At 36.8% G+C, this 21,996-nt stretch overlaps 1 protein-coding gene across 1 annotated transcript in view; it reads right to left on the bottom strand.

The window, feature by feature from the left end:
• LOC306869597 (kinesin-like protein KIF1C) overlaps positions 1–21,996 on the bottom strand; it is a 68,245-nt gene that overhangs the window by 5,466 nt on the left and 40,783 nt on the right. The window contains exons 3-23 of the mRNA XM_079416389.1: positions 20,669–20,745; positions 20,038–20,217; positions 19,206–19,271; positions 18,875–19,053; positions 18,118–18,229; positions 17,949–18,026; positions 16,508–16,573; positions 16,247–16,325; positions 14,925–15,003; positions 14,689–14,837; positions 11,160–11,320; positions 10,767–10,846; positions 9,211–9,286; positions 8,511–8,590; positions 8,336–8,430; positions 5,667–5,750; positions 5,137–5,317; positions 4,745–4,817; positions 3,782–3,880; positions 1,197–1,367; positions 556–930 (exon numbers count right to left, since the gene is read on the bottom strand). Coding sequence (XP_079272515.1) covers positions 556–930; positions 1,197–1,367; positions 3,782–3,880; positions 4,745–4,817; positions 5,137–5,317; positions 5,667–5,750; positions 8,336–8,430; positions 8,511–8,590; positions 9,211–9,286; positions 10,767–10,846; positions 11,160–11,320; positions 14,689–14,837; positions 14,925–15,003; positions 16,247–16,325; positions 16,508–16,573; positions 17,949–18,026; positions 18,118–18,229; positions 18,875–19,053; positions 19,206–19,271; positions 20,038–20,217; positions 20,669–20,745 — 2,540 coding nt within the window. The remainder of the gene's footprint in view (positions 1–555; positions 931–1,196; positions 1,368–3,781; positions 3,881–4,744; positions 4,818–5,136; positions 5,318–5,666; positions 5,751–8,335; positions 8,431–8,510; positions 8,591–9,210; positions 9,287–10,766; positions 10,847–11,159; positions 11,321–14,688; positions 14,838–14,924; positions 15,004–16,246; positions 16,326–16,507; positions 16,574–17,948; positions 18,027–18,117; positions 18,230–18,874; positions 19,054–19,205; positions 19,272–20,037; positions 20,218–20,668; positions 20,746–21,996) is intronic.

The raw sequence follows: 21,996 nt of genomic DNA, 5'->3' as shown, positions 1-21,996 counted from the left end.
GCTTTGATTTTGAAACGTGCAGTGCTCAACCAAGCGTTCTCCCCACCTGCCAACCATTCGAATTTCTGTAGGCGGGATTTATTTTAATGATATTCTAATGGGCCGTTCGTAGTAGTTCTTGAAAAGGGATTTTTAAAAAACAAAATATCTCCCTTTGGAGTGGAATTTGATATTTGTAACTTTGTAGATCTTTTTATGCCAAAACATACACACTACACACTGACTAAAAGTGAAAAAGTGAAAAAGCGTAATAGGTACCCTTTAAAATGGAGTTTTAATCAGAAGGTGGAAAACGATCATGTTTTATTAAATTTATACGGTTTCTTAAACCAAAAAAACTTTACAGTTGTATCTTAAATGAACCTCAATTAACTGAATAATTAAAATAAAAAAAAGTATTAATAAAATACATGCTTGGAATATTACATTTGAAAAAATAAACTCGCAAAATAAACATTTATATTTTAGAAACCTGCAACATGGATCATACTGCTAGTAAATGGACTGGGGAGAAGTGTGTTTATTTGTGGTGATTTCTAGATATACAAGCGTTACCTGAACTTCGACTGGGAATATCTTCTCCATCTTCACCATGCGATCCCTTAGTGATCGGATCTCCTCATCCTTCATATTATTCTGCAACTTGACTTCCTGCAGTATATCAGTCAGCTTGTCAATATGAGCTTTGATCTCTCCCATATCTGTCTTTCCTCCCTCACTCCCTCCTCCTCCAGCTGCTGTTGTTCTTTCCTCCCTGTCTCCCTCCTCTTCTCCGATGCCCACAGTCTCACATACGTCCTTCGCCACACTTTTCCAGCTTTCTTTCTCCTGAGGGTCTTTTTGGCCATATGTGCGACAAAGCTCCTTCATCCTGACAATAGCCAAGGCTTCAATCTCTTGCCGAGTGTGTCTAAAGTCTCCAAGCGCCACCTTAAGAGGAGAAATGTAAAGATATACTCCTGTTAATGTAAAATACTGGTCATACAAGCCAGACATTAATATATTGAATGATCGTTGACTAGCCAATCAAATTGGTGTTTGCCATTTTTAGAAATCTTCTGCCGTTTTTGTGTATAAAATGCATTTGCCAGTCAGTGGGCGGCCCTTCTCAGGCTAAATCTACTCTGACATGAATTAAATCAGTGCCTTTATTTCCCATTTTTGCTTTAAAGTTACTCTTGAACACAATCAGGCACCTCATAGCAGATCTCTTTAACAGCCTGTGTTCGAAGCTCTTCCAAGCTGAGTCTGTGTTTGGACTCCTGGGTGCCAGGTATGCGGCGGCGCTGAGGGATCTGATACACACGCAGTGGCTCCCTCCTCTTCCCACTGCTGGGCAAACCACACTTTTTCACGATAGACTGCATCTGCAAACAATCAGCATGAACAGAAGACGTACTTCCTGTCAGAAATTAACAGCTCAGAAAGTAGCTACATGAAGTGAAACAGAATGGAACAGAATGCAGTCGTCTCAAGATGACTCTTTAAAATCAATTTTAAGACCGCATCTAAAAAAAACCCTGCAATACTCAAGGAGTAAGATTATTTTATAATTTTTTTAAATTACAGCGCAATGCAATGAAACCAGCAAAGACATCAATCTAGAGTGCATGTCTACTAGTGGTCGACCGGTATGTTGCCAAGGCTGATATACTGGCATTCTGTATTTATCGCCATTGGCCAGCAATTTTCTCTGTGTGGCCAATTTGTTGGAAGCTGGACTTTTATTTTGACAGCGTTGAAAAAGTCAGTGCCTGACTACACAGAGCTCCTGTTCTCAGTCTTCATTACATTCCTGTCTTTGTTTAATAGTTCTGACTAATAAATTATTACACAAAACTTGTAAACAAAGTTATTAAAGGGTACAAAAAAAAAGTATGACATTTTCTTTTCAGTTGTTAGTAACAAAGGGAAACACGAGAATACTTTCTCATCTACTGGTAGCATTCAGTAAATATGCGTTCCATTTAAACAAGTCTTTGTATATCTAATAAAAAGTTTAATTTCAGTAAGCTTGCAAATATTGTTGAATTAAGCGCCAATATCTTCTGAAGTGTGCATTTGTAGACTGCATAAAAACAAATGAACTCAGTCTGGGTAAAATGAATGCGTCTAGAGTCGCAAGACAAGCACAAACAACAAACTTAAAATTCTTGATTTCAAACTGGGCTGCTATGTCGTATTAATGACATTAATTTCATATTCCTTGTGTGCTGTATGTAAAATTAGAGCTACCTTTTCTTTATTTTTTAAAAGTTTTTTTTGTGTGTGTGTGAAAAATACTATAATGGAATTAAAGAATCAATAAGTTGCCATCTAAATCACTATTTTACAGATTTATTTTATCATCAAGTTCAAATTATTTTTTTCATATTTACATATTTTAAAATTATTTAATTTACTAAATATTATGTAAAATAAATTCAATTTCAGCGTCTATTAAAAGCGTTTTTACTATCTTTAAATTAAACAGTGTGATATCTATATATTGCCTTTATGTCGAGCACAATGCTCTTAAGAGACTGGCATTAGCAATCAAAAAATAAATAAACCATTGGTTGACCACACATATCTAATCTTGGGCTAAAAGTGCAGACACATTAGCAAAACTTTAGAACCCCCCCCCCCCCCAAAAAAAACATGTAAATAATAGGGGTGGGACAATAAATTGTTGCGCTGATTTATCACGATATTTCTGGCTGTGAGACGTTATCGATACTCTGGCACCAAGCTGTTTACCACTTTGGCTTACCGGAGAAGCAGTAACGTTACCTCCAGACTTCTTGTGGTGGCGCTTCCCAGATTGCCAACAACAAATCAGAGATGCACCAGCATCTTATGTTTATGGAGATGAGAACTAAAAACCCCAGAACAGCTGTCAGTGTGGACTATAGACACAGATCACGTTATTATTGCAGAGCGCATATTTTAGTCCGTGAGTAGCCTAACCTATCAGCTCGGATTGCAGGTGGATTTCCCTCATTTATGAGTGAGAGAGAGCGCTCTCTCTTTAGATATTACAAGTGTGCGTTATGCAGTGTGAACACTGGGCACTGACCGGCAGAAACATAAATCTGCACCTATGGCATGGATGGCGAAACAAATCCTTGTCAGAGCCGTAATGCGTCGCAGAAGTGTGCAGTGTTTGTGCTTGCTGCACGTCTACATTTGAAATAACGAACTTGAGCGCGCAAAAGACGCGATTTTTTTATGATGAGAGGAGAGGAAAGGTCGAGAAAGCGCTCCAGGTAAATTTTGAAATGTATCAGGTTTATCTATATCTATATCTATATATCTATATCTATATCTATATATATATCTATATATATCTATATCTATATATATATCTATATATATATATATATATATACACATATCTATAGCCTATATAAAGTTGATAAGCAATTAAATGTGTTGGTTTACACAAAATAATGTGTAAGCTATTAATAAGTCCAAGAATAAATTTACTTATGTTAAATTTGATTTACTGAACGTTTTGTGCCGTTTTCTATCAGTTTGGACTGAAAAAGAAAACTTGCACTTAGCCTTTTCACAGGCATTTTCATAGACAGATATCGTGATGTATCGTTATAGGATTGTCTAGCAATATATCGATTATCACAAAATCTCTGTATTCGTGATATTATCGTATCGTGAGCCGAGTATCGGGATTCGTATCGTGAGGTACCCTGCGATTCCCACCCCTAGTAAATAAGTGTGAGTCAAAGGAGTTCAGTATCAATCTATTGGTGTTGCAGTGATGTATGTGTGTGTGACTGACCTTGTTGGCTGGCAATTTCTCTCTGAGAGAAGAGATGAGTCTCCAGCTCTCCTCACAGGACCGCTTATCTGAGTCATCACCGCTGTCTGAGTCTGCATACTACACATAGAGAGACAGAAAGACACATTAGCTTGGTTCTAAAGCCTAGTGAGCTGCCTTTGCTGTAGCTTCTATGGCAACAGTGTCCTAACTATCATGGGAGCTCTTAACGGACTGATTTGGAGCCCTCGACTGTACATAAGCAGCAATCTGCAAACCACATAACAAATACTCCTAACACAAAGCACACAGGAGACTCAACTCACAATAGAGTTTAATGTTAGCATGATGCCAAGCTGCATCCTGGAATTGAAGTATTTTGCAGTATTACGAAACATTATACTTATTCTTTGTTTTAAATGTAAATGTATTATGTTGTAGAAACAATTCTATCTAGGAAACTAATTAAACAAGCAAGTTTTTGATACCAAGAATGTGAACTACTTTTCACAAACTATCAAATTTCCTTGCCTCAGGGATTCCATCCTTTCTGACTAATTAATTTTCATGACTTTTCCAGTCATTAATGGTTTCTGCAGGAGAATTTGCACATCAGGCACAAAACAAACCTAAAAAATATTTGCCTTTTGTAATGCCAAATTTGTAATGACAAATTACATTTTTACATTTTGTAATTTGATTACTTGTTTTATAAAATATTTGAGTTATGGTTTATCACTTTAATGTTGGTTAATTTTCTACATTTTCTAAAATCTGCATCACAAACCGAGCACAGTTTAGGAAACCGGGCTTCAGGTGTAACTCAGTTACGACAAAATGTGCAGCAACAAGCGTTTTGCATTTGTATTTGTAATCAGTTTAATTAAAAATGAGACGGAATTGTTTTGGAATCAAATTGTGACTTGCTGAACTGGACCAAAGTGTGAGGAGTCCTAGTGTTTATTAAACAGTGTCTTTTCTTACCAGTCTGTGCTGTTCCAGTATCTGGTCGGCCTCCTCCTTCTCTTTGCGGTACTGATTCTCCAGATCCTGCAGTCTAAGAGAGAAGGTTTAAAGAGAAGGAAAACATTAGCAAGGCAAAGCCTGCTGGAGGAAAAATGGTTTCTTGCTGGTCCAAGCAGATCTGGAAGGTTGATCAGAAGGACTACCAGCTGGTTTTGCTGAGGCTGACCTGTAGACCATAATGGGCAATTTGGTCATGGCTGGTAGATCACCTTGGTCCAGCAACAAACAAGAAACCTCATTCCAAAAACCAGCATTTCAATATTAATTTCAGATACATTTTTATATTTTTCAAGATTCCGATCTGAACACAGACCCATACACAGAAAGATTCATTTAAAATTGGGTTTCACCTCTTCTCCATCTCCTGCTTTATGTCAATGCCTTGGTTCTCCAGCAGTTCTTCCTGTGCGTAGCTCCAGTCCACCGGCTCCCCCTGCAGCTCCTGTGTGGCATTGCGCTCTCTCTCTAAGCGGGCCTGCTCAGGGTGGTTAAACCTGAACACATGGTTCTTCCCCATCACTATACGATTACCTACACAATCACAGGACAAAGGAGAATCAAAGTGTTTACAGGCACTAGTATGTTGGAAGATAAGATAATAAGGATATGTTCAGAATGGCGTGCTGCCAAGGCAGCACACAGAAATGTGAGTAAACATTTTCTGTGTAGAATGCAAAGAAATAGAATATCCAGATGACTTTCAAATAAATACATTTGAAATGTTAACTTTTGCATTTTAAGTCTTGTACAACAGTATTGATTTAAAATAAGACTAGGCAGTGTGTATTGCAAAGTCTGTACTGCAGTACACCATACGCTAGTTTATCATTTTGAACCACGGATATAAAAACAATTAAAACTGAAATGTAAATAAAGTCACCTTGTTTGAGCACAACACCATCAGTGATTCGTTTTCCATTGACGTACGTTTCTGCTCCAACTAATGGCTCCAAAGTCACCACCACTGCAGAGAGACACACACACACACAGATATTTGGTTCTGAGAAATGATTATATGCATTGAAAACATAATTTGTTGATGAAGTCTTTTAAACTTCAACTTTTATAACTACTGGTCTCTCTCTCTCTCTCTCTATATATATATATATATATATATATATCTGACATAGAAAATGTATGCAATATTTTATATACACGTAGCCCTACACTAACATTCAAATGTTTGTGGCTGGTAAGATTTTTTTTATGTTTTTGAAAGAAGTCTCTTATGCTGACCAAAGCTGCATTTATTTGATCAAAAATGCAGTAAAAACACAAATATTGGGAAATATTATTGCAGTTTAAAATAACTGTTTTATATTTGAATATATTAAAATGCAATTCCTGTGATGTAAAGCTGAATTTTCAGCATCATTATTACAGTCTTCAGTGTTACATTCAGCATAAGAAACATCATCAATGCTGAAAACAGTTGTGTTGCTTAATATTTTTTAGGAAACCTTGATAAATAGTTTTTGGGATTCTTTGATGTTTTTCAAAAGAACAGCATTTATGTGAAAATGAAACCTTTTGTAGGGATGCACGATATTTATCGTACCGATAAATTATTGACCGATATGAGAGAAAATGACGTCATTTTTATTGCTCTGATAAATAAATTAAATCCGATAACTAGATCCGATAAAGTATGCTTGCTGGTAAATCAATCAATCAGTCTGATTTATCTGAGATTCATCTTCTTTCCAAGTGCAAGTGATTGCAGCTTTAAACTGCAGTGACTCTCAGCATGTGTTGTGCTCATTACGTCATCATTTGAGAACATGTCTTCGCCGGTCTGGAAGTTTTTCTCGGTGGCAGAGGAGGACAATGCCATTGCTATTTCCAACGCATGTTCAGCAAGGATTCCGAAAGGAGGAAAAAAGGCATCCAGTAGGGTTGTGACAGTGAGGAAATTTTCCCACTGGTTAATCGACGCGTGTCAACACCTTACCGGTATCACCTCGGTGGATGGGGGGTGGACGTCGTTTGAGTCTTCTCTCTTTTCCTCGCTTTCCTTCGGTTTTAAATAGCTTGTAAGCGCTGTGCGCGTTTTATTTTCACTTTTAAATTAGTGGCAATTCAGCGTCAAGCAGTTGTTTGTTTTTAGTTCGCTTGAGTTCTCTCACTGTCCTTTGCTTAAATAGCTCGTAAAAGCACCGTGCGTATTTTATTTTCACTTTTAAATTAACGGCAATTCGGCATCAATTACAACATACAACATAGAACATATAGCTAACTTTTATTAACAAAACGAATAAAAATGCACCATGCTATATGCCTAATATAAAATAACAGATAACTTACAAATTTTAAATATGCATGGCAGGCCTATACAAAACTGAAAATCAGTAAAGACTGAGGAACAAATAATTATAAAACGTAGAACGTTTATTAGTGAGATGGAAAGTATTGAGGCAAGGACTGCATACACCTTGATGTAAAATAATGGGAAAAATATCACAGTTTAAATATATCGTTATCCGTGAAGATTCACTTCTCTCTAAAGGCGCGTCTAACGAGGAGATGGCAAATCCTTACTATTTCCCCCGGACACATTCATGGTAATTACTTTTGCTGGTTTGTTTTTTTGCTGGCTTTATTGCGTGTATTTGAAGTCCGAACTCTTCAGCTGTGCTGATGGCTCGCTGCTGCTGGACACTAAACACCGTCGAGCCGCTCTTGACAGTCGCGGCAGCACATACTCATGTTGTTTCCACCAGCCGGCAATTTTTTTCATCAATAATTGATGGATGTCTAAAATATAAAGATAAGGAGAAGCCTAAAACAGGCCCGAGGAATGGCCCGCGTTTGGACTATGACGTGAATATTGGCCCGAAGCCCGGCTCTAGGGACATAAAAAAGTAGGAGCCCGACTTTAAATTAAATTTAAAATAATAATAATAATAATAATTGGGGGCTAAAAGTGTGTTGTAATGCAAGCGTTACTGAACATGTACCGAGTAAAATATTAGTGAAAATTGATTAGTAATGCCTTACACTACTGCGTTACAGCAAAAAGTAATCCGTTACTGTAATACATTACTTTTGTAACGCCTTACTCCCAACACTGCTTAAAGACTATATAACTTTCTCATCCTCGTGTACTAAAAACGTTGAATAGATGCATTTCTTTATGCATGTTTGAATATAAATTTGTTGTTAATGAGTTGTTAATTGCAGATGAACCATAGTTCTGTCATAATTCTGTTAAACCATTTCTGTTACAAAGTATTGTGGTGCCTTACACAAAAAATAAAAAACATTTGAAGAGTCAGGACTGATGTTTGCTATAGTTAGGCCAGAGCTACTAAAATATCAGTTTAATCAGTGAATGTTAGATTTTGTATTCTCCTGAGTGCACAAACTACAGATTATATGAAAATTATAATATAAAAATATGAACATATCTGTATCGGCCATGAGAAGGACTTAATTATCGGTATCGGTTAAAATTTTTCATATCGTGCATCCCTACTTTTGTAACATTGCCTTTACTGTCACTTTTGTGTGAATCAGTGAATGTAACGAATGTCATGTGATCGCTCTCACCTTCATTATTCTCATTGACTTCACTGCAAAAGACGCAATGCAGCTCCTTTATAAACTGACCGCTAAGACGAATATCCACATCTTCCTGACCAACCCTGCGACACACACACAGCCATGAGACACAGTGCAGTATGTACACAGAAACTGACCACTCCTTTAGCAACTCACAGCTCACCTGGTGACTCCATCTTTAATATAATATATCAGACACTCTGACATCAGAGGATCCTCGTTCAGATTCACCAGGTGGGGCGTCTGAGAAAAAAAACACATGCGGCTTAAACACGTGGTTTTGGTGCATTTTGGACTTAATGCTCAAAGTGCTAGGATAGTGAGTATGAACTCACTATCCTATGGGAACTTTAACTTAAGCAATGTGCCTTGTGCAAGACTCTGCAAAAGACACGAAAGCAATGGTCAAACGCATCTGTCTAGCATGTTTACATAGAAAAACAATGGAAAAGTGGTGCAGTGGAATGGAAAAACGCATTCTGCATGAAATATCCTTATGTGTAGAAATCATAAGGTGTGGTCACTAACAAAATTTAAGCAAAACATTTTCATGGGTAAAAAATGTCTTAACTATTGTAAACAGTGCAACAATATGAAGCACAGCTGACGTAGAAGACACTTTCAAACTAAGCAGCTTCCTGTTGGTCATGTCTAACTTAAATCTGATGCAAAATCTCCCTATGGAAAACTTTCATCCTCACACAAAATTCCTGATTGCGTGAATTCCTATTGAAATGACTGGATTTCGCTAGGTAAAATATGGTGAACACCAGTAAATGTGACTGCACCTTCACTTCCTGCAAAGTTGCTTTGACAACATGATTTGTGAACAGCACTATACAAATAAATATGACTTGACTCACTCCTTTGGGAGAGAAGACACCCACTGTTCCTCCATCTTCTTTTACAGACACACCCATCTCAGCTAGCAGTGCCTCCCTAATGTGTCACACACAGAGAGAGACAGTGTGGGTGTGGGTTTCACACCGGTATTACTCTCACAAAGCCAGACATTTGACTATCAGCATAAAGTCTGGCCCATATTGCAGATCATTCTAGACAAGGACCAGCTGACTGACATGTAACGCACATGGGTCAGGATATGTTGATTAGTCATCCAACAAGAGATTAGTTGGTTAACTATACATTATACACAAGTTTGCATTTGTGTCTGTGTTGATATATTTAAAACAGGCTTTTATGGCCCATATGTAGGACAATAATACAATGCAATTCAATGATGACAGAGGTAATGTAAATAAATTTTCCTCAAAAGCATGACCTAAAACTCACATTTGAAAATAATTGTTTAATTGAAGATCAAGTCAAGTAAGCATTCATAATTGAAAACTATTAACTTGTACTCAAGTCTGGTAACAATATAAAAGCTATTTTTACATTTACTTAAGAACCAATAACAATCAGTAATGCTAAAAATCAGTAAAGATTTCACATGAGTGTCACATGATTCCATCTGTTTGTTGAACATAATGAAGCACTTGTCCGGCCTTTACTTAAACTTACTAAATTACTAAAACAAGAAAGCAGACTTCCATTCAAATTGTCAATGGTTTGTTTTACTAATGTTTAAGGCACCTTTTAGGGAAAGGCTCTGATAGCAATGCCATGCAAAGTGACAGAACATCATCTATCTAATCATAACCCACCTAAATTGGCTAGTATGTTAAGTCGATTTTCACCTGCATTTGGCGAGTCAGTGTGTTAATTTCAAACCCTGTATTTCCCATTGGCTGCCCTGCTCTCTGGCAAGATACTGGCATCGGGAATTAAAAAATCCATATTGGTCCACACACAACCATAACACACCATGCAGATAGCTGGCTGTCAACCCATGTTGACCTGTCGTTAGCATCTGTCGGCAGATTTTGCAGTTTATTCCACACCATTGCCACTAGTCAGACCCCTATCGGCAGCTTCTCAGCCAATTTAACATGTTAATTTGGTGGCAGAGCCCATGAATTAGAGAGATCACACTGACTGGCTGTTCAGTTTAGCGAAACCAGTGCATGAGAAGAATGGAAGTGAAGTGACAAAAGTGAATAAAAAATTAAATCAAAGCAAGATTGGTGTGAAAATGGTAAGCAAGCAATGCTTTGTTTACAGTTTTTATATCAGCAGTCTAGCTTTTCTCTTTGAAAGACCAATACAGACTGCTGGTATGGAGAGTCATTTTCTCACACAGGTGCAAAACATTAATAGCTGGCTGTAGTCTTTGAATGTGATGTTACAGTCGGTTTTCATCAAAGCTTGCTCTTTGATGTTGGATTGGTGTGTCTAACATTCACAGGGTAAGGTTATTCAATAAATGACTTCCAAATTCAGTCTATTACAAAAGTTTATGTTACAATTGTGTGAACATTTTGAACACTGGGAGCAACTGGGTTGTGCCCGTTCTCACCTCTCTTGTCGTATTGACTCAGTTTTCCTGAGCTTCTCCTCCCATGTTTCATTCATCTCTGCAATTATCTTCTCCGTTTCCTGTTGGAAACACAGAAAGACAATGCTAGACAAAAAGATTTTCTCTATTTTACATACCAAACATACAAAAGAACTCCTGATTAGTCAGAAGCACTCTCTGCATTTGGATACATTGGGTTAGTTGACATGCCTCTGAAAGGTATCATTTAGAGAGTAGTAGTAGCTGAAGTTAGCAAAACTTCTAAAAGTATAACACCTTTACCTACTTTAATACTAAGAAACTCTATCATGAAAGTAGCTTCTCCAACATTGCTGTACTGACATTTGGCTGTTGTTGAGAAGAGAGTGTCTGAGAGAATGTGAAATCGTGTACCTTGAGTCTCTCCGTGGCCTCCTCTTTGCTGATGTGTGCAGTGGGACTACTGGGCGTCACACCCTCCATTGGTGCATCAGAGGTAGACTGTTCATATGAGAGAGAGGGCTGCTGGAGCTCACCTGATGCTCCTCCCAATGTCGGGCGTCCTGTTTCAGACCCTGAGAGAAAATGAGTTTGCCAGTTATCTTTTAAGTGACTGTTATTGTAATGGTGTGCCTTCAGTTCAAATTCAAAATCAGAGTTTGTGGCTTTTAGTCCACATCTGTTAACTTCTGTGCATCCTGTGACCATGTGATCAGATTTCCCTCCCTTGTACTCATTACTGTATGAAAAAAATACCTAATATACTACCGTTCATAAGTTTTGGGTCAGTAAGATTTTTGTTTTTACTTAACCCAGCAAGAAAGCATTAAAAGTGACAGTAAAACATTAATAATTTTCCAAAAGGTTTCTATTTTGAACAGTGCTGTCAAACGATTAATCGGGATTAATCGCATCCAAAATAAAAGTTTTTATTTACATAATATGTGTGTGTGCACAGTGTTTTTTTTATATACCTATAAATACACACATATGAAAATATTTGCATGTATATTAGGGGTGTAACGGAACGCGTACCGAACCGAAACGGTTCACATGGCAAATTCCACACGGAAGTTTAAAAGGTTTTTTCTTGCTATATAATATGTAAAAAATAATATGTCTAAAACTTTTTATAATATAAAATGTATATTTTTTTTACGCCGGTGTCCGTCAGCAAATCTGTTGACACAAACCGTGCTGCGTTGTCATGGGAACATCCCAGCTGAAGATAATGAGGAAAATACGTCTCTCCAATTCAAGTGCAAACGACTACATAAATGGCACGCACCCCTTACTCCAAGGGGATAGGGATGATCACTTCCATTTGGAATTTGCCCCGTGAACCGTTTCTGTTTGGTATGCGTAGCGTTACACCCCTAATGTATATATATATATATATATATATATATATATATATATATATATATATATATATATATATATATATATATATATATACACATACATACACATACATACATACACACACACACAGTCCATAAATATTGGGACATCGACACAATTCTAACATTTTTGGCTCTATACACCACCACAATGGATTTCAAATAAAACGAACAAGATGTGCTTTAGCTGCAGACTGTCAGCTTTAATTTGAGGGTATTTACATCCAAATCAGGTGAACGGTGTAGGAATTACAACAGTTTGCATATGTGCCTCCCACTTGTTAAGGGACCAAAAGTAATGGGACAATTGGCTTCTCAGCTGTTCCATGGCCAGGTGTGTGTCATTCCCTCATTATCCCAATTACAATGAGCAGATAAAAGGTCCAGAGATCATTTCAAGTGTGCTATTTGCATTTGGAATCTGTTGCTGTCAACTGTCAAGATGAGATCCAAAGAGCTGTCACTATCAGTGAAGCAAGCCATCATTAGGCTGAAAAAACAAAACAAACCCATCAGAGAGATAGCAAAAACATTAGGCGTGGCCAAAACAACTGTTTGGAACATTCTTAAAAAGAAGGACCGGTGAGCTCAGCAACACCAAAAGACCCGGAAGACCACGGAAAACAACTGTGGTGGATGACCGAAGAGTTCTTTCCCTGGTGAAGAAAACACCCTTCACAACAGTTGGCCAGATCAAGAACACTCTCCAGGAGGTAGGTGTATGTGTGTCAAAGTCAACAATCAAGAGAAGACTTCACCAGAGTGAATACAGAGGGTTCACCACAAGATGTAAACCATTGGTGAGCCTCAAAAACAGGAAGGCCAGAATAGAGTTTGCCAAAGGACATCTAAAAAAGCCTTCACAGTTCTGGAACAACATCCTATGGACAGATGAGACCAAGATCAACTTGTACCAGAGTGATGGGAAGAGAAGAGTATGGAGAAGGAAAGGAACTGCTCATGATCCTAAGCATACCACCTCATCAGTGAAGCATGGTGGTGGTAGTGTCATGGAGTGGGCATGTATGGCTGCCAGTGGAACTGGTTCTCTTGTATTCATTGATGATGTGACTGCTGACAAAAGCAGCAGGATGAATTCTGAAGTGTTTCGGGCAATATTATCTCCTCATATTCAGCCAAATGCTTCAGAACTCACTGGACGGCGCTTCACAGTGCAGATGGACAATGACCCAAAGCATACTGCAAAAGCAACCAAAGAGTTTTTGAAGGGAAAGAAGTGGACTGTTATGCAATGGCCAAGTCAATCACCTGACCTGAATCCGATTGAGCATGCATTTCACTTGCTGAAGACAAAACTGAAGGGAAAATGCCCCAAGAACAAGCAGGAACTGAAGACGGTTGCAGTAGAGGCCTGGCAGAGCATCACCAGGGATGAAACCCAGTGTCTGGTGATGTCTATGCGTTCCAGACTTCAGGCTGTAATTGACTGCAAAGGATTTGCAACCAAGCATTAAAAAGTGAAAGTTTGATTTATGATTATTATTCTGTCCCATTACTTTTGGTCCCTTAACAAGTGGGAGAACATATGCAAACTGTTGTAATTCCTACACCGTTCACCAGATTTGGATGTAAATACCCTCAAATTAAAGCTGACAGTCTGCAGTTAAAGCACATCTTGTTCGTTTCATTTGAAATCCATTGTGGTGGTGTATAGAGCCAAAAATGTTTGAATTGTGTCGATGTCCCAATATTTATGGACCTGTCTGTCTGTCTGTCTGTCTGTCTGTCTGTCTGTCTGTCTGTATGTATGTATGTATGTATGTATATATATACACACATTTAATATGTAAACAACATATTTTTCTTAAATATATACACATGCATGGGTTTGTATTTATATATACACATGATAAATATACACAGTACACACTTATTTTGGATGCGATTAATCATGATTAATCGCTTGACAGCACTAATTTTGAATAAATGCTGTTCTTTTGAAAATTATTTTCAAGGAATTCTGAAAAAAAAAAAAGTGTATCATGGTTTATACAAAAATATGAAGCAGCACAACGGTTTTCAACAATGATAATAATAAAGGTTTCTTGAGCAGCAAATCAACATATCAGAATGATTTCTGAAGCATCATGTGACACTGAAGACTGGAGTAATGATAACTGAAAATTCAGCTTTCATCACAGGAATAAATTACATTATATTAAATAGATTCAAGTAGGAAACAGTTATTTTTAAATTGCAATACTATTTCACAATTTTACTTTTTTAACAAATAAATGTAGCCTTGGAGAGCATAAGATACTTCTATAAAAAACACATTTTACAGTGTGGTATATTATTACATTTGTAAAGCTTATTATTTTTTACACATAATATTACACATCTATTACATATCCCGATTTTAATGAGAATCCCACCGAATATGTATTTATGCAAAGTCTATGTGAAAATCTCAAAGGCTCTAAAAATGGGTTTAAGGCCCTTTTTCGTTTTGGTTTTGTGGTGAAATGCGACCTGGCTGTTGCTGTTATGAAGGTTTGTGTGTGTATGTGTATATTTACCTGAGGCAGTGATGAGGTTGCTGAGTCCCTGAGACAGGAGGAGCTCTTTGAGTCTGTTGACCTCTTCTTTCAGCTCCCTGACAAGACGTGCGTTTGGATCCTCATTAATGACAGCATTACACTTTATCTGCTTAGCTCGGTCTGCATACCTACAGCGAGACACATGCTGGTTATATAGTGCATTCAGGACAAAGTACTGTAGAAAAGAACTATGGTTCTCTCGTGTGTGTTTTTACCTGAGAGTACTGAGTGTTTCTTCATAATTAATATCTGCTGGGCTCAGAGCAGCAATCATGGCCGTGCGAGAGTTTCCACCTTCAAACACAAACACTCAATTAAACTCTGTGTGGAGCAGTAACAACAGTTGGTTAGAGACCAACCAAAAGTTAAATGAATCACTGACAACATGTCTATTCACAAAAATTTAAATAACAAAAGTTAAAATAAGCTTAAGTAATAATAGCAACTACACTATGCAACATATTCCTTTATGTAATTATTAAAGTTAAATATCAACACATTGACTAATTAAAGCTTTGTGGTATTTCTCAATTAAGAGAAAATTTTTGTTTTCAAGCAATTATTCAAGGAAAGTCAGTCAGCCTGAAATAAATGAAGAGCAGTAAGTGATCCTCTTTTTTTCTTGATATTGCTATTTGATTGTTATTAATAGCATAATAGAGAGCAACAAGACTATTAGACCTCATGTTTGGCCACCTGCTTATACACTACAGTTTAAAAGTTTGCTAGTAAGATTTTTTAAAGTTTTTATTTTTTAATAAGTCTCTTATGCTCACAAAGACTGCATTTCTTACAATTTATTATTATTTATGATAACTTAAAACAACTGTTTTTTTTTAATTAAAATGAATTTATTCCTGTGATCAAGGCTGGATTTTCAGCATCGTTACACAGGGTCACATGACCCTTTGGTTGCTAGGACTTTCAATGGAGGGACAAACATCTTTCAGGTTCCACTGAATTTATCTTTCAAAGATGAAAAAGTCTTATGGGTTTAGGATGACATGAGGGTGAGTAAATGAAGATATTCATTTTAGATGAACTATCCCTTTAAATGTGTGAATTTCCTTAGCACTGATTTTTTTTCTTGTATTTAAAACTTTCAGAATACACACAGCTGGGATTTGCATCTTTGTATGTTATAGGAACCCCACATGAAAAATATGCTACAAAAAATTTACTCATTTAATTTTAGATTATTTTTCTGTTACAATTTCATTTTATGTTGTTTAGCCGTGTTTGTCTTTACAGGTAACTTAGAGAGCAAGTGTGTTTCCTCTTGGGCTGATAGAAGAGTAACTTAAATGACTAGTTGCGTATCAGATAAACTTCTTGTTGACTGGTTTGGGCATCAGACCTAACTGGTTTTAGATACCAGATAAAAGGGATCCTCTGATGGGACATTCCTGATGCATTGACATCTCTGAACAAAAATACTCTCGTCAGACTAATTTTCCTCCCTGATGTGAGCAGATGTGTTGGAATGTATGGTTTCAACTCTCAGTCTGTGAATAGGCCTTTAGACAGCAAGACATACCTAGATTTTCTCTCAATAGCCACGTGAGCACAGAATCCCTGTAGGGAATGAAATCAGAGCGTCTCTTCTTTGAGCCGTGCTGTGGAGGGGAAACATATAGTTACTCTTCACGAAGAACTCTACATTTGAGACAAAACACTAAAGGACAATGAAGAGACGAAGACACAGTTGAGAAATGAGGTAAAGAACTGAACCGAAGCAGCACTAAGAAACAAAGAAGACTCAGAAAAACTCAAGAGAACAAAAATAAAAGGTTCTTACCATGTCTGCCAGTGCCGAGATGACTTTACCCAGTGTTGTCAGAGACTTGTTAATATTGGCTCCCTCCTAAAAAACACAATGCTTTTAAACTTTGTTAATACTCAATAGGTTTATTACAACCAAAAGTAGTATAAAAAGTAAAGTAAAGTAAAGTCGTGACGTATTGTCAAGTATGGTGACCCATACTCGAAATTGGTGCTCTGCGTTTAACCCATCCAAGTGCACACACACAGCAGTGAGTAGTGAACAAATGCGCACACACACACACACACACACACACACACACCGTGAACACACACCCGGAGCAGTGGGCAGCCATGCTGCAGCGCCCGGGGAGCAATTGGGGGTTCGGTGCCTTGCTCAAGGGCACTTCAGTCGTGGTATTGAGGGTGGAGAGAGCGCTGTACATTCACTCCCCCCAACTCCCCCCACCTACAATCCCTGCCGGCCGGGGACTCGAACCCGCAACCTTTCGATTACGAGTCCGACTCTCTAACCATTAGGCCACGACTTCCCCAAGTATAATTATAATTATAATTTACTCAACAGAATGTCCATAGCTTTTCAATGTAATTACTTACTTTACTTACTTTTGTCATTTAGCAGACGCTTTTGTCCAAAGCGACTTACAAATAAGAAAAAGTAACTAAAACTAAAAAGTTACAACTCTATAAGTACTATCTACCCACATATTTAAGAAAATAAAGAAATTAAATAAAATTAACACATGCATATAACAACATTTCAATAATAAACATATCAATGAAAAAATTAAATAAAAAGCGATACTACTATCCCTTAATTCAAGTAGCTTTATGTCAAGCTCCAAAAAACATGACATGACTCGTGTCCAAATTAAGCCAGAAAACGTCCCTTCCACTCATACATACACACTACTAGTTAAAATAAATGTTCATTGTTTTGAAAAAAAGTCTCTCAATAATTCTGCAGTTATTTGATAAAACATACAGTAAAAACAGTAATATTCTAAAGTTTTATTATAATTTAAATAAACTTTTTTTTTTTTTGAATATAGTGCAGTTTGTAATCCTACATAAATCTTTTTAATATGCTGATTTGCTGCTCAAGAAATGCATCATTATCAGTGTTGAATGATACACTACCATTCCAAAAGTTTGGAGCCAGTAAGATTTTTTATATATATATAAAAAATTTTTTTTTTTTGTTCTTTAACTTTTTATTAACCACAGTATCCTGAAAATGTTTCACAGTTGTTTTAGATTGTAATATTCACATATATATTATAATATTTCACTGTTTTTACTGCATTTTTGATGCATATAAACAGCAGCATGAACATCCTTCAGGAAAATCAGAAAAACCGTTTCACAACAATGATGTGGGTGTTTAAATGATGACAGCATTTTGTTTTTGTGTAAACTATTCCTTTAATTCAGAACTAATATGACATCTGACAGACCTTCAACCTCATGCCTTTGGCTCCAGATGAGTCTGCTCTCTCACTTCCTGCCAGATCAACCAGGCTGATCTTGCTCACCTGAACAGAACACAAGAAAGCAGGCTCAGTAAAGAACAGTAATAAAAAAATCAAATAAAAAAGCAAGTGTTTTCTAATATCCGATACACACCTTCTCAGTGTCCAGGCTGGTCATGTTATCATGTCGACGCTGTGTGAAGAGGATGGTGAAAACAGCATGTGAGCGACTGCTGGTCTCGTTCATATTAGTAGCAGCAACCGTCCTTAAAGTAATAGAGAACAGACAAAAAGCAAATAAATGTTGTTAAATACTTCATAAAGAATGCACATTACACACCTAAATACTGTCATACTTATTTTAACAACAACATAAGTACAATTTCACACATCAATGGATGCTAAAGTGCAATTAAAGTCAATTATTGTCTTATTGGAGAAAGTATTTAAAGAGAATCTCACTAAGCTAGTTAGTTAGTCAGTAACCTGTCAACATGTTTATAGCCTGAATAACACAGTTGGTTATTTGAAGGTAACTATCACCACTCAATTTTAAGTACTGAGGTTTGATACCACCACAGCAATGTAAGAAATCATGCATGAAATTCATCAGCACTCTTGCCTATATTTTCGTTTATGCAAAGGTCTTGCATTTCTGGCCTTAGCTAGTGATTATTATTTTTTTTCAATTATCTGTGCTGTGCTTTATATTCTTATCTGGATATTTAACAACATTGATATATTGAAACTGTTCTGCACACAATGAAAAACATATACTAACATTTTTGTTTCATATGTCTCTTCCACTGTTCAAAACATATATGCATGCATACAATCTGATTCTTTATTCGTTTAGCAGACAAACAGTATTTTAATCTGAATCACAGTCATGTTTGTGTGTATAATAATACCTGGCTTTGTTGCCAGTATCCATGAGATCTGCAATATCACTGTAGTTGGTCACTGCCATTTTAGAGAGGTCTTCTACATAAGGGCCCATTATAGGGTGCTCTCTGACCCTCAAGGCCCCTCTGCTTTTTGGGTTCAACAAGTCTCGAACTCGCTCACAGTAAATCTCCATATATGAAACCTAAAAAAAATCATACAGAAAATTATATCCAGAAATTGTTTGCAGTTTAATGTGAACTTACATGCTTTATGAGGCCATGCATCAATGAAATGTCCAAAACAATTCTCACAGTTCTCTTAACACTGTATGTAAATGGACACACACAAACATACCTCTACAGAGAAGGACAGGTCAGGGTCAGTGTTATCTGCAGTCTGTCTGAACAAATCCTCACACATCTACGGGGAAAAAAAGTTCAATGATGCACAATGAGAGAGATCACTAAGGGAGTTCAATTTAACACAAGTACAGAATAAACCATTAATTACTTCAAATATTTATAGTACCTCGATAAACAACCTTGTAGCTCACAACAGGTCTGTCTTTAAAAGTTTATAAGTTATTGTAATGTTTATAAGATTTTTAATCAACCACTGAACTTTATATGGACCATCGCTCATAGCAACTCTGTAAATCGGACTGCTCATCAGCATTAATCAACCTGATGCTACTATTACACCTCCCATGCTCTCAATAAATACAGACTTTAGTTGTGCGAACTTGTGTCTCAATTATCAACTGAATTTTGACTCCAATATTTCATTTGCAGTGTGGAAAAATTCCGGTGTCTGAAACCTACAGTATTTTAGCACAATGAATAGTACAATATGTCAAAAGATAAAAAATATATATATTTGATTCCTCATGCCAAGACATTTCTCAAATGCTGTTCATTCAATTATACACGAAACATTTTAAATTAGCAAAAACATTGCCGAGTGCATCTTTAATATAGACCTGTCATTCAGCCTATATCACCCAATGTAGCTTTGCACAGCAATCAACTAAAATGGTTTTCAGTCACTTGGTTACTGTGTTTTGTCATCCAGAGTTAAATCTTATGTAGCTAAACATTAAACATCAAATATATACTGACTCCATTGCCTTGTTAATTTCACTTGTTGACAGAATATATATATTTTTTTTTTATCTGCATAAACATACCTGTGGTATTATGCCTTGCTGCCCAGGATCCTGTTTTCCCATCATTGTGTATGACTTCCCCGCTCCAGTCTGCCCATAAGCAAAAATACACACATTATATCCCTCAAAAGCATGAAGCAGCATCTCCTCGCCAATGTCCTGATACACCTTCCTCTGAGATGCAAATGATGGGTCTTCTTCCTGCAAATACACAGTGAAAAAACGTCTGAGGGAGTTTTCTGTGTTCAGATGAATGTCTGAAGATGAGTGTTATTATTGGTAAATGCTAACACATTTACATCATGATTATATTGTGTTGCATATGGTTTGCATTTGCATGTAAGAATAAACATCTAAAGTTACATCTAAGTTTTCTGTCCCTTGCCAGAGTCGCCTTGGTCATACTCACTGGCAGCCCAAGACAAATGCATTGTGGCATTACTTTCAATCAAGTTTTTGATTAAATAAGGACTTTATAGACCTTATGTTGCATGAATTTCTGTTATAGTATACCTTTCTGTAAAGCCGATTTAAAAGTGGTATAAAAATATTCATTATTATTGACAGGTTCATACAGCTTCATCCTCTCAAATTCTCATCCCGCCTATTTATATTGGAAATTGATGTGATGTATTCAGTGACAGAAACTTACTGAGCTGTGTGACCAGTATGAATAGTCAAAAGTAAAGTTCTTAGGTGCTTCCTTGGGCTGTTTGGGATTAATAATACCTGTAAAACAGAGACAAAATTCAGCACACTAATTTCACACACAGTACTGGTAACGGTCATTTAATTAAACTGTATTTATGTAAAAACAAGTAAATAGATGAAATGTATGTCTTATAATAACATCACAATAATTTTAATGAGAAAATTAGTGAAACAAAAATTTACTATACTAAAATATACTTCACTATGAAATATTATGTACATGTAAAATAAAGAGACAAATGAGAGCAGGAAACAGGACAACAGTAAAGTTCCTGAACCCCCAATAGCCGTGACTACAGCACATTCACAATAAAGCACAGTCTTGAGTGCCTTATCTAAATCCTATAATCACTTTGGATTCTTAAGCATATATACGCTAGACAGCACTATAAATACAACATAGCTAGATCTAAATCCAAAGGATCAAAAGTGCCAAACAAAATAAATGTACAGGCTGTGTATAGCATCCATACATTCAAAAGAAATGTGCGTCTAATTATACAGCCTAAATATACTGGTCTTTCTGAACTAGTTAACTAATCAACTAATGGATCGACCCACAGACAGTCCATTGATTTTTTTTTTTTTTGCACATCCTCCTAACTATGCATGCTGCACAGGGATGCAGGTGTCTCATATTGCAATTTAGTGCAGTCATGTACTGAATCTTCGGAAACAAAACCAAAAAGGTTCAAATACATAAATATAAAAGTGAAGAGAGCGATGTTATACAACTTGCCGGGCTAAACAGCTGCTGGCTTGATGACACAAACGAACCGTGGTCCGGACCCAAATAAAATAATATGAACGCAGTGCAGTGGGGGCAGAGGAGGGGGGAGCAATTGAACTCTGGTTCGGACAAGGCAATCGAACCAAATGTGAAAGCACCCTAAGACTTTCGATTCCATTTTAAGACCTTTTGAAGGCCTTAATTTGTGGAAGGGCAAATTAAGACTTTATAAGACCCGCAGGAACCCCAAAAGTATGCTTTTGCATTCCCATTTGGTCAAAAAAAAAAAAAAATTATATTTATATATTGTTTGCAAAATTGAGCAAAAACAGATAATACTGATATTGTTTCTACAATGTATTATTGTACAATGTTAATAGCGCTTTAACGCAAAATCAGTAAACACTGACTTTTGATGCACTCCCACCACCATGCTTGACTGTAGGCAAGGCACACTTGTCTTTGTACTCCTCACCTGGTTGCCGCCACACACGCTTGACAGCATCTGAACCAAATAAGTTTATCTTGGTCTCATTAGA

The sequence above is a fragment of the Barbus barbus genome, assembly GCF_936440315.1.
Source record: "Barbus barbus genome assembly, chromosome: 5".
Lineage (NCBI taxonomy): Eukaryota > Metazoa > Chordata > Actinopteri > Cypriniformes > Cyprinidae > Barbus > Barbus barbus.
The sequence above is the reverse complement of the archived record's forward strand: the minus strand, read 5'-3'. Positions and strand labels throughout refer to the sequence as shown.